The sequence below is a fragment of the Carassius auratus genome, chromosome 9 (genome assembly GCF_003368295.1).
Source record: "Carassius auratus strain Wakin chromosome 9, ASM336829v1, whole genome shotgun sequence".
Classification (NCBI taxonomy): domain Eukaryota; kingdom Metazoa; phylum Chordata; class Actinopteri; order Cypriniformes; family Cyprinidae; genus Carassius; species Carassius auratus.
This window is the reverse complement of record NC_039251.1, coordinates 15,406,873-15,422,233: the sequence shown is the minus strand read 5'-3', so window position 1 is coordinate 15,422,233 and position 15,361 is coordinate 15,406,873. Positions and strand designations below refer to the sequence as shown.

Sequence of the window (15,361 nt, the reverse complement as noted above, 5' to 3'; positions counted from 1 at the left end):
TGTACAACAGAGAACTTACATTTTAATGACATGCTATACCAAATTAATTAATAGCTTAATGAATTTTCCATTATATCATGTTAGTTAAAATTCTTATTGATTACATATATCATATCATATTATGCCAATCTAAGAGATTTTAACTATAAACCAACATACAAAACCAGAGCTGAATTACCAGTACCTTTGTACTTAGGCTTTTCACTTAAAACCCTTAGTTATGAAATATTGCTCTTGAATCTATTCCCTATAGGACTACAAACCCCATTCCTCCCTATAAAAGCTAAAGACAAGAAGCTGTTTTTTGATTCAGAACCATATTTAATTCAATTAACAACATTCACAGTTAAAAACTGTTTCTGTGATTAATAACAATTATGTACAAATACTTAATTTGAGTATTTAGGTCAGAAACGTTAATAATATTTGAACACAGCTAAAACACTGAACTACAATTAGTCACCAGTAGTGTTTCCAAAATGCTGTAGGTGTTATATCACTCAAGTTCTGCAGTCTCAATGGATGCTGAAGAACAGCCTAGTAATGTTCTTTTATTATTTGGGTCTTCTTTCACAAACAGCATGGCATCCAGCAGGTTATCTGTGTGTTTGATGTGTTTGGGAGTGAAGCCATGCTTCTCCAGTAAGTCACTGTATTCGGTGGGGCTCCTCTGCTTTCCTTCTGTCATACTGAGAGCTTGCAACAGGGCCCGGCTTGGCCTTTTCCTTTCCTCATCCAGAAAAATCTCAGACACCAGAAGCCCACAACCTGTTCGGTAGCAATAAATTCATAAACCAAACATTTAAACCTTTGACCTTGATTTAAAAAAAAAAAAAGTTTGCACAATTCAAAATACTTTAAAGGAACAAGTAATGTTACGATAGAGTTTATACTGTAGAAATCAATCGGTCTACGAGTTCACAAACTGGGCTGAAGATACCCCCAGGGGGCGCTAAGGGGCCATTTACAAAGGGATCATCATATTAGAGTGTCCTTGGAATCAAAAAGTTTGATATGTCAGAATCAGGCTTACACATTAATAATGTCACGTTTTAAAGCACGTACCTGGTGTGCACATTTTGGACAGTTTACTCAATAATACATGCAGTTTCTCATCAGACCAATCATGGAGGATTCGTGCAAGAACATACAGGTCTGCTTTAGGTAGATCATCTTTAAAGAAATCTCCTATGGTGCAAATGGAAAGAAAACCAAAAAGTGAGAAAAAAAAAGAGTTAAGATTTTCATAATGCCTTTTGCAAATTACTCTGGATGTATGAAGCATGAAACAAATACACTGTAAAATTCTTCATTGTAAAAATGTTAATATAAAGTCTTCACTGACCTGCAACAAATGAAACTCTGTCATCAGTTTCTTTAGGCTGAAAGTGGCGTCTCATCTCAATGACTTGGGGCAAGTCAAATACAATAACCGACAGTCCAGGATGCGCTTTTGTAAACTCATATGCCATGGCACCAGTGCAACCTGTGTGAGAACAGAATGCTTTTCTAAAATGCTCATAAAATATATATAATTCATAACTCTAGACTACACCTCAAATTATTGAAATTTTCTGATGTTTTTTCAGAAGTTTCTTATGCTCAACAAACTGGCATTTACAGTATTTTATCAAAATACAGTGAAAACAGTAATAGTGTGGTGAAAATTTTAAATCAAAATAACCATATTCTATTTCAAAACATTTAAAAATGTAATTTAGCCCTATGATTTAAAGCTGAAGTTACAGCAACCATGGCTCCAGGCTTCAGTGTCACATTATCCTTCAGAAATCAGTCTAATATTCTGATTTGGTGCTCAAGATACATTTCTTTATATCATCAATGTTGTAAAGTTGTGCTGCTTAATATTTCTGCAGAAACTGTGAAACCATTGTTTTTTTATGACTCTTTAGTGAATAGAAAGTTCTAAAGAATAGCATTTTTCTCCGTAAATGTCTTTACAGTCATTTTAAATTCAATTTAATGCATCTTTGCTGTATTTAAATACATTAATTGATTTTCCTTTTTTAAAGTAATTTTGCTAACCTCAGTTTTAAATGGTATTTTTATTCTGTTATAAATGTGTTAAATACTCAATGATTTGTATGCTTCCACCCACACACCTAGATACAATGATACGTGCACGCACACGCCGCACATAATCACAAGAACACATATACAGATTCATCAGAATAATTTGGATATGTTAGCTGTCAGTACATTTTTCCTAGTGTTTCTGTATTTGGCACTTGTAAATTCTGTCACATTCTTTACTTGCATAAATTTACTTGCATTTTTTTTGTCTGTGTGGAAAATAAATTCTAGCTCTAAATTTACGTTAAAGCAGATAAAGAGATTAAACCGGATACAAAAAATACAGATGTCCTTGGCATAAAAGGCCCCTGAGAATACTGGTAATAAGAAGCATATATAATTTGCATATCAAGCTTGCAACTCCTTTTCAGATAAGCAGCTTTTGAGAACAAGCTCTTTCATAATAAAATATGCATGCACTACGCTCTAGTGAAATCTCAAATTATGCAAGACAGCAGTGTGACGGTGGTTTCTGCACATCATATCTGTGCATTCTCGCGGTCACTCGCTCACATCTCAATGGGAAGTCAGGCACGCAATGTTTTGATCTGTTTTTTTGTTTGTTTGTTTTTAATAATCCTGAACGTTAGGGAAAAAAAGCTGAGAGAGTATGTTCTTTTATTGATTTTCTTCTTGAATTCATATTTGAATTAAACATTTAATTTCTCGACTTTTTAATATTTTCTTTTAGTGATTTTGAAACGTACCTGATATATTAAGGCTGCCCATGAAAACATTTTTATAGCCTGCATTTGGTTAATCAGTATAGCTGAAAATGAACCAATTGATAGCCTTTATTTTACCATCTGTCTCTATTTTGAGGTAAAAATCATATACCTCCAATGTCACAAGCTGTTTTGTAGGGAGAAAGATCAAACGCTGTTGCCACATCTTTTCCAGTCACCCTTGCGATGCTGTGCATTGCATCCATGAATCGTATCTTAACTTCATCTTTACTGTAGTAGGCATCCTAGAAACCAACAAAGCAGTTCTACTTAATACTGAAATCTCAATAGCTTGTGAAAATGCATGATCCATAGGTGATATGAGATGAGCAGATGCGTTTAACTCGCGTTTACCTGAAACACATCCTCATTCTTCTTCCCAAATGCTCGCTCATGTTGGCTGGTGCCCTCCCTGACAGCGTTCTCTAGATGGCTGAAGAGAGGCCACACCATATCATTGCAGTGGAGAATGTACCCATTCAATGACTCAGGGCTGTCTGATACCAGGAAGCGACTGGCCTGTTCTGTATTTCTATACACTGCAACAGACAATAAACAATTTTAGATTTACAGTCCACCTCCGGACATGACAATGAAGAGAACATGTAATAAACAAGCAGTAGGAGGAAATGCATGTATGCAAGTGCCTTGCCTTAATGAACAGAGAATAGTGCTTGTCAGTTATAAAAATGGACAATGAGCATAGAGGTTTCAGAACTCGCATTTAGGAAAACCACATGCGATTTCTAAAACGGCAGTATGTAAACCTTACCACTGGTATTTTGCTGCTTGACCCGTTCTAGAAGACCTAAAGAGACAGCAGCTTCCAAAAGCCTCTCAGTGCCTAATACAGAGGCGTTGATTTGGCCAGCTACCTCTTCTAAGGTCAGACTGTTAGAGCTGTTCAGTACATCAAACACCTTCAGTTTGGATGCTGTGAATAGAGTCTGATAAACAAATGCATTGCAGAGCAGTTACCACACATTTCCCCATTGATAAATCATTTGTAATTTAATGGTTCGTGTTTAAAGGAATGCACTGACAGCATAATAGGAAGGTTATAAAGTTAAAATATTAAAGGTGTAGTTCACACAAAAGTAAGAATTCTGTCATTATTGACTTGCTGATGTGTTGGTCTAAACCTAAATGCTTTTAAATTTTGATGAACACAAGAAGAGTTTTTACCAAAATTGCACTCTGGCATAAGTTAACTATTCTTTAACGTGTAAAGAATCATGATTACCTTGGAAGCTTTGAACCCATCCAGTAAGCTGATGATACTGTGGGGGATGTCCTGTCTGCTGAACTCCGGCCCAATTACATTCTGTTCTTGCATTGACGATTGACTGACATCTTTACCATTTTCCAATAGCTCAACCTCCCCGTTTGTGGCACCTTCAGACAGGCTGTTAACCAGAGACCAAGCCTCATCTGATTCCCGTTTGACCTTATGGGCTGGACTCTCATGTGGGCTGTTAAAAATCAACCCCAGCTGCTTGCAGAAGTGGTTAAGAGGGAAGCCTACCACATTAAGAAAATCTCCTTTCACATACTCCACCAGCATGCCACCCAAAGCCTGGATCCCATAACCACCAGCTTTGTCCCTGTAAAGCACAGATAAATCTGTCAGTCTCATCATTGATCAGATTCTGCAATGCCAGAGCACAGAAAATTGATTTATTTACTCAAAGTGGACTCCCTTACTCAAAAATGTACCTTGCTGAATTTCCCCTTGTCATTTTCAACACGTCAAAGCAAACACAAAAATGACTAACTCTATAAAGGTCCGAATTCCACAGGTTCAGCAAGTTCAAATTTACTGAACATGCTCAGCAAACGTGATCGCAGTTTTTAATGCATTTAGAACATGAAAATCAATACACATAAACTCACATGGGCTCTCCACTGTTGATGTATTCCCAGAGCATCTCCTCGGATAATTCTGCAAATTTTACTTTTGTCTCTTCATAAAAATCAACCACTTTGTAGTCTGTATCTGAACCTGCATAGAAAACGTATTAATCTTTAAAATGATCTGTCTGTTTTACAAATACAAGACTTTAATTGTAAAAATAAATACATTAAACTTTCACATACCACTCTTGTCATGGCAGAGCACAATAGCTACACCCGTGAAGACGCTGTGTTCCTTACCACTCAACCTGAAACAACAATAATTTCAATAGATTTTAGTTTCTGCATGAGTGTAATAAACGTCTCACTTCAAGACAACAACAAAACATTTCAATGCACCTAGACAGCATACGGTAAGCATCTTGTTTATCTGTAGGCTTCTCCAAGATCAAACCATCAACTGTCTGAGGACGAAAAGAGAAGACAAATTTAACAAGGCAATTTTACGATCAGAATATCATATGTAGAATCTCTATTACATTATATTATACAGCTGCTTACCACAACAGTGTCTGCTCCGATTACAACATCTGGACGTTTCAAGTGTTTCTGAATCAAGCACATATACAGTTATACAGAATAAAGGGGACATAGTAAATGGTCAGAAACTAAAATTTGCTTTCTCCCATTCAGAAATAAACAACTTACAAATGGCATTCGGTGAGCCACTTCCAAAGCCTTCTGTTTGGCTGTCTCCACTGCATAGTCATATGGGCTCTTAAACAAGGATTTGTCCAATGTTTCTTTAAACCAAGAAGGAACCACCTCGAACCGTAAACCCTGCCTCATCGATGCAGAAGAAAAGAGAAACACTGATCATTCAAAGTTCATTGTCCATGTATAAACCTAGTAAAATATCTCAAAAACTTACAGCATTAGATAAGATCTCCAGACGTCGTGGAGATGCACTTGCTAGGACAACAAGCTTTCCACTCAGCTTGGATATTACTGGATTTAACAGCATGTTACACCTCTCCTTTCTGACACTTCCAGAGGTTGATCCTGAAAATCGAGAGAAAAATTTACCTATATGCATGTCAAAAACAACAAGTTTAATACACTGACATGAAAAAATCATATGCTTAACCAGCAAAAGTCTGAGTTCTCAGGGACAGCAACCTCGATAATGGTTGAAGGTGAGCTTGACAACAATTTGTCCAGATCATAATTTTCTTATCGTTGTTTATTTGAAACAGAAAACATCAGTCTATCCATTTCTTAGACTTAGTGTAGTTGCATTAGAAGTGTATTTGGTCTAGTTATAGAGCAGTGTGTTCATGCAAGAACTTAGCGTGTCGAAAAGCGGTATTCATTTATTCATGTTTTGACATCAGTACATTCAGAAGTAGCAAATTACACATGTATAAAATAGGTAAATATTAATTTATCTTTAATCTTTTTAAGCATTTACCTGGAAAGGCTTGCTCCACTTAAACGTAGTGCACTGAAAGGAAGAGATCCTGAAGAGGCGGAGTCTACCACGCACGCACATGCGCAGTTACCTGTCAACGTCACGACACTTCTGCGTGACCACGTGTCAATGGAGTGTAGTTTCATTTATTCTGGACTTGTCATTATGCTGAACAGCTTTGGAAATATTTTTTTAATTAATTAATAATAATAATAATAACTTTTATGACATTATGAATCTGACTAAAAGCAATGCTGGTTTTGTTATAAATTTAATTCATTTCTCTTTTTTATTTAATTTATTTGAAATAAATATATATATATATATATATATATATATATATATATATATATATATATATATATATATATATATATCATATCATATATATATACATACCAACAACATTCCGAATTTTCTTGTTTTTTGAAAGAATTTCAAAATTATCTTAACACCATTTCATTGTCAGAAAATAAGAAAGCAAGTAGAAATTTGATGGTTATATGTATTACCCTAAAGTTCTTATGTTTTTTTCCTACCTTTTCTGCTTTTTCTATTTTGTTTTTAGGTGAAATGATGTATATTATTTATATTTTGTGTATTATGTAGCTACGAAAAACATCTTTTAAATTTCAACCCTGTATTTTTTCCTTGCATTAATAAAAAAAGAGAAAAAAAGTAAATGGAGTTTAGGAAATGACTTGTATCATGACAAAAGGCACCAATATTACATAAAATGTTACATCAGTAGTTACATTACATTATAGGTTTGAGGCTAATTCAGTCAAAAATTTTTACTCTGAACTAAGTTCAAGAAACTGTGTTGGCATGGTAGCATTTATAAAATTTCTGTCCATTTATATTATGTAGAGGAAAGTGGGGTACAATAAGTCAATAATGTCGCCATTTAATCTTACTTGTATTAAGTAAATGGCAGATAAAATACATTTTAAACCAAAAACATATTTCAGGTAGGCTATGTTTCATAATATAAAATACAAATATGTTGGTGAGTGTATAAAACCATGTGAAGAATATAAACTGAGACTGCTCAAAATTAATAGCTTAAAGCAATTTAATTGATAGTTGTAGGCTAAGATGAGATGAGTTGCTCACCTAAAGTGTAAAAGTACACCGCTGAATGCAAGACAAATTTAAAAACAAAAGAAATAAAATGTTTATTATAATAGTCAGTTACTTATAAGCTTTCTCAGTTCTGGTTTATGGATATCTTAAAAAGAAAAAAATTATGTTTATATTTTTATTTAAAATACAAACGGGTATTCCCCAATAACTCAACATAGCCTATTTATTGATATGATAGACTAAAGCTTACCACTAAAATTACACCAACTCTTTGTTATTTTTACACTTGGAAGTGGTTTTGGCACTATGGGCAGGTGCTAAGTCCTGCTGGAAAAAAGAAATCAGCATTAGTTTCAGAAGTGGCTTGGTAACCCTTTTCCTGAAGACATCTGAGCGTGGTGACTTGATGCACTGACTCCAGCTTCAGTCCACTCTTGTGACACTCTCCCAAGTGTTGGAATGAATTTTGCTTGACAGTATTCTCAAGCTTGTGGTTATCCCTTTTGCTTGTGCAACTTTTCCTACCCAATTTCGTCCTTCCAGTCAACTTTGCATTTAATATGCTTTGATACAGCACTTCATTAATGACCTTCTGTGACTTACCCTCTTTGTGAAGGGTGTCAATAATCATCTTCTGGACCACTGCCAAGTAAACAGTCTTCCCCATTATTGTGAACAAGATTTTATTTTTTTATTTTATTTTTTCAAAAAATTTGAATATCATGAAAAAGTTAAAAATTTGCTTAATTTATTTCAAAGAGTGAAACTTTCATATACTCTAGATTATGAGTATGAAACTTTCATATACATACTCTAGATTCATTACTTTGAAAGGAAAACATTGCAAAGTTTTTTTCTAGAATCACGTTTCACCTTTTAAAATAAGTTACAGTTAAAAAGAGAAATTGTGTGTGCGTGCTTTTCTAGCAACTTAAATCTATCACTCCACTACAAATTGAAAACTGCATCTGTTATAGAAGGTTCTCTTTTTCTCTCTCACACACACTTGAACCATAACATCACCTGTCATAGTGCACTTTGAAGTGGCATTTGCAAACTGCTTTATTTCCTTTTTGAGCATTGCACTGGGCATTTTCTTCAGCATTCAGCACGGTATATTTCACATTGGTCTGGGACCACTTATATCTATTTCCTGGAAGCTATTTTATTTCCACTGAGGTCACACACTAATTTTTTCTTTCCTTTTTAAAAATAAATTTTGTACAATACTTCACTTGACATACCATAGTTCTCCGTAGAAAGGAACTGAAAGAAAATCTTGACCTCGGTGTGACGTCTGTGGTTTACATTCTCAGTATAATAAGCCTTAAAAAAATAAATGGTTGTAACATTTATTTTGTTGAATAAGCCATATGTAATATTTAATCTTAGAAAGACAATAATTACAAAATCAGTTTGTTCAGATGTATTTATTAATTATAACATGAGAAAATAAATGCCCTGTATGACTTTGTATACATTGTTACCACAGAAGAATAATGCCCAGCGATGAAAACAAATAACAAACATATAACAATGAATTAGAATGTAATAATACAGGCACATTATACACAGCTTAAGTAAAATAAATATTAAAACACTTTGGTTTATAGAAAATAACTGAACATTAACTGCATATTTTACAGTATAAAAACAATTTATGGGTTAGCAATACATCTAAAATAGCTGCCACATTAAGTCAAATCAAAAATTATTGAAGTCGCTGCTAAGTTTAACCACACATCAGTGTTCAAAAGAAATATGTCAAAGTTTCAGTGAGTAGGAACTTGGTTAGTCTGATACCAAAAAAAAAAAAAAAAGGTACACAACATCACGTTGCCTGAATGCATGTGAGCAGCGTGCTTTTCCTCGGCTGCTCAGCCAGGAAATCAAAGCAGAACCAAAGCTAAATGCTACAAAACAATAACAACAAACCAATATATAGGAAGTGACCCTTACTATGAGTTAGCATTTACGAATATATTATTATAAACACTAGGAATTGTATCAGAGCTGTGGTCTAGCGGTTAGAGCTTGTGCTCTGACTCATTTAACAGTGCTCATGTGACCGCTGCAAATCTGAATCATGACTTTTTCCTGACTTTTAACATTTCCAAAAGAAATGTTAAAAGTTGTCACAGTCTTCATTTGCATTGTTCGTTGTACGGCCAGAGAAAAAGCTTTCTCTTCGACCCTCAATCATTTGCGTCTCTCCCATACTGAGGGTTTGCAACCTCAGCATTTGCCTCAGCTTCCGACGAAACTCTTTCGATGCAAAATAATAAATAAATGGATCTAGGCAACTATTAATGCAGCTAAGAGACAGGGAGAGTTTATAGTAGAAATAGAGAGACTTGTCGTAGTACAGCCTTGCGATTGAGTGGGCCAAGAGTAATATGTTATTGGGAGCAAAACAAAAAATGTACACGAACAGAACGATGCACGCTAACCGCACAGCACGGTCTTTCTGATGACTGTTGGTCTTTCTGACTAGGACGTAGATGATGTTAATGTAGCAATACACTGTTATGATGAACGGACAGAGGAAGAGGATGATGAACAAGCCAAAAAGGAAGCCCGCCCAGTGAGCAATGCCCGGGAGCATGTCCTTTCTCAACACATCAAAACATGTGATGATATTGCGCTCCTTTACTTCATATGTCAGGTCGTTGCGTTCCAGCGGATTCAGAATCACAAGGACTAGCAGCCATATGAATATACAAGCACCAATTGCATATGTTTTTCTCTTCCTCATCTCTCTGAAGAGCATCGGTTTCACAATCCCCAGGTAGCGGTCGGCGCTAATAGCAGTCATGAATAAAATGGAGCTGTACATGTTGGCATAGAAAACCACTGTCAGTACATTGCACATGCTTGTACCCAAAGTCCAGTTGTAGCCCTGCATTTGGTACACGATCTGAAAGGGGAGCACAGTGCCCAGTATCAGGTCAGTGAGGGTGAGGTTGATCATAAAGATGATGGAGGGGGTTTTCGGAGAGGTGCGCATCAGTAACAGAAACAGAGAGATTCCGTTACCACTCAGGTTGGCAAGGGTCACGATGACATAGATGGCTGACACAATTTCACCGGCCAATTTGTTGTCAAACATGGCCAAGGTGGCATTGTCCATTTTGGTGTTGACCTGTGAGTCATTCATGGTTGTTTTCCCACCTGTTTGAAGAGACAGAGAGATTACACCATACTATAAACTATTATTTTACCTCTTGAAACTCAAATTGTGAGAAACATCTGCACTGTTGGTTCGTTTAATTTGTTGGGTCTAGAAACAATTACTAGTAAATTTCACAAATAATTACAAAGAAACAGGAAGTAAAACACTGAATTAAAATGGAACATTTGAAGTAGAAAGACTGATATAATACTCCAAAGATCTATTTTATTTACGACTTTGACAAAATCATATTTTTACACTGTAGTTGAACTTTAAGTGCTTCATTTAAGATTCTTTTCAAAAAGAAAATGTATCTTTTTTTTTTTTTTAAATGCATAAATTGTGATAGATGACTGATATAAAGATTACAATTTTAATCATTTTTACAAAAGCTGGGATGGTACACTTCCAAAAGGTACATTTTGTACGTTATTTACTCCTAAAGGCTGCATATTAGTACCTTAATGTACATATTATTACCAAAAATGTATATAGTATTACTTAAATGGTATATATTAGTACGTTTTCAAAGGGGTTTTGTACCATTTTCTTTTCTGAGAATTTAATTTAATTGATCTAAATATTTTAATATTTATGTTAACATTAACATTATTTATTAGAATTTACAATTCTAAATAAAAAATAAATAAATTCATATTTTATTTGATTTTAGTATAGATTTTTAAGATGTCTGTGACACTGGTTTTGTTGAAAACACCTCCCTGCAGTCACACAGGAAAGACATGAGATATAATGTAAAAGTGATGCTACTTCTCACCATCAAATAGATTGGGGTGCACTTCTGTGAACAGGAAGTGCTTTCCAAACATGCTACTTCAGCAGGTACACACAATGCATGTCACATTTAACCAACAAATCACAGCCATACGTCGTAAGTCTCAGAGCTGTTTCACAAATGTTGACTGAAATGATTCACATGGACAGAGTCTCGAGCTAGGGACTTTTTTTGTGTTTTTTCAAAGGAAGTGAAAAAATATTCTGATGCCACAGCGTGTGCCAGCATCAGATTCGATAGTCATTACAGTTCTTGTGCGGCTATCTTGCACAGATTGCAATTGTACGGGTGGGCTGTAGTTTCAAATGCTTTACGTGAAAATGTTTCTGAAACAGTGTCCTTGTTTCTTTAAAAGATATTCATAGACTTGATGTGTCTTTTTTAGGTCATGATGCCAACTTATGGGTACACCACCGTTCTGCATACTCAAACTGAATACATAAAGTTAGTGGCTAAAATGTGTCCCCAGCTCTGTCTTAAAGTCAACCCTACACTTCTGAGTCATTTATCTTCTGCTTTATAGTTCTTTGAATTTTGTGCAACCTAAAGCAGACTTGCGGCGAAACGTTACATCCAAAAAACAAAGACACAAATCTGTCTTGTTTAGTTTAATAATGTATGTGTCCATTTGGATGGGTTAAATGCAGACCACCAATTCTGAGTATGGGTCACCATACTTGGCAAATGTCACAACTTTCACTTTCATATATATATATATATATATATATATATATATATATATATATATATATATATATATGAAAGTGATATATATATATATATATATATGAGATAAAGTTGTTGATGTTTACTTTGACCTAAGCCAACTAAACGTTTTTTTTTTTTTTTTTTTTTTTGTGAGTGAGTGTACAGGCAAAAACATTATTTTCAGATTTTGGGCTATTTGGCTTTTTATGAAGTGCTTTTCCAAACTAGTGGTAAGACAACATGCAAAATACACTTTTAAGTGTTGCTTTATTGTACTTTATCAATTTGAGTCTGTAGATTTAAATTACAAACTCCACTTTAGTATCACTTACACAAAACAGTTTTATTCATAATCGTATTTTTACAGTTTTTTATAAAAACTTTTCATAAAACTAGTCATATGTATAGCATTAGCCAACAATATATTGTATGGGTCAAATTGTATAGATTTTTCTTTTATATAAAAAATCATTAGGATATTAAGTAAAGATCGTGTTGGATGAAGATATTTTGTAAATTTCCTACTATAAATATATCAAAGCTTTATTTGGACAACTTTAAAACTGATTTTCTCAATATTTTTGCACCCTCAGATTCCATCAGTGGAAAGCTTATTTATTCAGCTTTCAGATGTCGATAAATCTCAATCTAAAGAAATTGACCCCTGTGACTGGTTTTGTAGTCCAGGGTCATATATAATTCACCAGATTTCATTTTATACAACATTTATTCCTAACAATAAGGTGATTTTTTTTTCTGGCTGTTGACAGTATTTGGTCCCACTTTATTTTAGGTGGCCTTAACTACTATGTACTTACATAAAAATAAGTACAATTTAATGCTATTGAGGTAGGATACGGGTAAAGTTTAAGGACCGGTTTTGGTTGTATGGGTAGGTTAAAGTGTTGGTTAAGATCTAAAAGATGTGCCAACAGTGTAATTATAAATATAATTACATAAATTAATTACAGGTGTCTCATGACTCATTTGCATTTCACAAAACTTACAATTAAACACAAAACCGACTTAAATTACAATTAAAAATGTTTGCAGTTCTTAGTATAGTAAATCAACTGGGGAAAATATGCAATATCTATTAGATGAGGGACAGGACGCCCCCAATTCAATCCAGTTCAGTCTAGTAATCATTTATTCAGCTCATGTTGTTTAAAACCTGTACAGTATGTCTTTCATCCTTCTGCAGAGGACCACCAAGAAAGATATTTTGAAGACTGCTGGGGTCCAAAAAAATATTGGACATTGCTGACTTTCAGTGTATCAATATAAGAAAGAAAGTCATGCAGCTTTAGATTAACATAATAGTATTTTTATATATATATATATTTATATATAGATTTCTTTTCTGCAATTGAAGTCCATCAGTTGCATCCTTCACATGTTTTTATATGGGTGTTTTGAGCCCAAGTTTTGTGCAAGCGCTCCTAGCACGACTGCTGGAGAACACATAAACAGTGCCACCCACATCAGTACAAACAGATGTATACTGTACCTGACTGTACTGTTTATCATTTTAAATTTGGTATCTGCCTAATTCAAAATCACAAAATGTATAAACTACTAAACTGTTATCACACTTAGCTTTGCAAGCTAAGCTTGTTTTTTTTGTTTTTGTTTTAACATAACATGTTTTTTTTTTTGCAGTGAAACCATGCCTATGTGACGATAACAACCTAGCCGCAGCTGCCACACTTTGAACATCTCAGAATATGTTTATTTTTTCCATATAGTCAGTTTCCAGATAACCACAAACCACCTAGGCTACAAAAAGCTTGAACATTCTCACAGTTATTGTAAAAGTTCATTAACAAATATTGCCTCAGTTGTATGGACAACTATACGGAGTAAGTTGTCACAATGGAACCTGCTGTTAAGCGCCTTTTCTAAACTTGCCAGTGAAATGTCAATAGTAAAACAGCTACAAATTCAAGAAGCAGAAAGCAGCTAAAAGGTAACATACAAAACATTTGTATGTTGAAGAACAGAATTCAACTACATGAAATTAATTTAAAATAGTTTGAAACGAAACCACTGCCAGATGAACACACATACTTTAAATTAGATTTGAATATAAATCCTCATAGTAACTCATGACAAGGCCCATTGTATCAACATCATAAAGGCTCAAAGTAAAATCTATTTGCATTCTCACAGTACTTTCTCATCACTCATGAGGTGTTACACCATCATGACTCATCTTGCTAGACGTCAAAACAAAAAGAGCTCTCTGTTGTGAAATGACATTGATAGTATATGATCAATTAATTTTTCTTGGAGTGTAACAATGTTACATTTGTTGTCCTATGTATCAAAAGGGGATTTAGTTGTAATGTTTGAAATAATTGTCAAATCTGGAGTAATTCTTTTGTCCTAAGATTTTTGATGTTTTCATCCGTTCAGTGAACCATGACACTTCTACCTCGACAAGAGCAGCAAAGCGTTCAGGTAACAATTCATCTGTTCTAACTAACAGCAGAGCACATGTTCAAAATTTCACTAAAATCTGAAATTACAATAATGTTTTTGGGAAAACCACATGACGTACAATGGACTATCACAGAAACTAGTAGAAGAAAGTATATCTGTACATATTTAGGAAATAAAAAAGATATATATCAGGCTTGTGTACATACCTCAAGAAGCATGTGCAACTTCCCTTGTGTGTTGATGGCAGTTAATCTGGCACAACTGTTAGACGCAGGAAACTTGTTGATGAGAGGAAGTACACCGCCTGACTACTCATTTCGATCAAAATATAGCAGCATTTGTGAAATGTAAAAAAATATTCCATGCTTCCAAAATTTCCTACATTTCTCACACTTCTAAAATTACATACAGTTTCACCATCAAAGATATCACAACTATGAATTTATCAGTTAAGTGATATTCACAAACAAAACTGAATTTACAGCATCCACAGAGGAAGTTGCTCTAATTTCATGCTTAGTTTTACAAAGTTTCTCTTTCTCATTAATGATGTGTCTTTTAATGTTTTGTTGGATGGTATTTATAAACACCTGCTAAGGTGAAATTGATGTGGTAGGATGTGGTGAAGACAATACACCACATAAACCAGTAAAAATTAAGGCGCACACCTTTCTTCACGCCAAGCACGAGTAATCTGAGGGGTCCCACCCCATCAAACTGTGAAATGAACAATTCACTTTTGAGATGCTCCAAATTTTGAGTAGTGAACTTATAAATGCATTATGACAAACCTCAGTGTTTCTTCGGTCAGGCCTGTAAAATCCCATCTGGATAGAAAGAAAGTCTTTATTAATTGATGCTTACAAAAGAAAAACAAAAAGAGAAACTGTAATGCAGAAACTCATTTGGGGGGTTTTATCAGTGTCATATGTGATCTTATTTCCTGTTTGCTTTGTTAGCTCAACTTTTTGTGTCGGTTATTCATGTATTTGACTAGACAACACACCAAC

The 15,361-nt window shown here is 34.5% G+C and overlaps 2 protein-coding genes across 3 annotated transcripts; both read right to left on the bottom strand.

The window, feature by feature from the left end:
- Positions 1-308: 308 nt before the first annotated feature.
- LOC113108478 (N-acetylserotonin O-methyltransferase-like protein) lies at positions 309-6,281 on the bottom strand. Of its 2 annotated transcripts, XM_026271640.1 has the most exons (14): positions 6,145-6,281; positions 5,605-5,735; positions 5,382-5,513; positions 5,235-5,282; positions 5,073-5,137; positions 4,917-4,981; positions 4,713-4,821; positions 4,063-4,423; positions 3,592-3,766; positions 3,174-3,358; positions 2,932-3,064; positions 1,346-1,486; positions 1,066-1,188; positions 310-768 (listed from the first exon to the last, which is right to left on the bottom strand). In XM_026271640.1, exons 2-14 carry the CDS (start codon positions 5,695-5,697, stop codon positions 497-499), a joined length of 1,902 nt encoding a protein of 633 aa, XP_026127425.1. In that variant the 5' UTR covers positions 5,698-5,735; positions 6,145-6,281; the 3' UTR covers positions 310-496. The 2 variants fall into 2 exon arrangements, with proteins under 2 accessions (XP_026127426.1, XP_026127425.1); XM_026271641.1 differs by lacking the exon at positions 6,145-6,281 and having other exon boundaries at positions 309-768; positions 5,605-5,732.
- A 3,074-nt stretch (positions 6,282-9,355) lies between these two features.
- On the bottom strand, positions 9,356-14,689 carry LOC113108042 (P2Y purinoceptor 8-like). The gene is made up of 2 exons (XM_026270869.1): positions 14,558-14,689; positions 9,356-10,401 (listed from the first exon to the last, which is right to left on the bottom strand). Exon 2 carries the CDS (start codon positions 10,385-10,387, stop codon positions 9,356-9,358), a length of 1,032 nt encoding a protein of 343 aa, XP_026126654.1. The 5' UTR covers positions 10,388-10,401; positions 14,558-14,689.
- Positions 14,690-15,361: the final 672 nt, after the last annotated feature.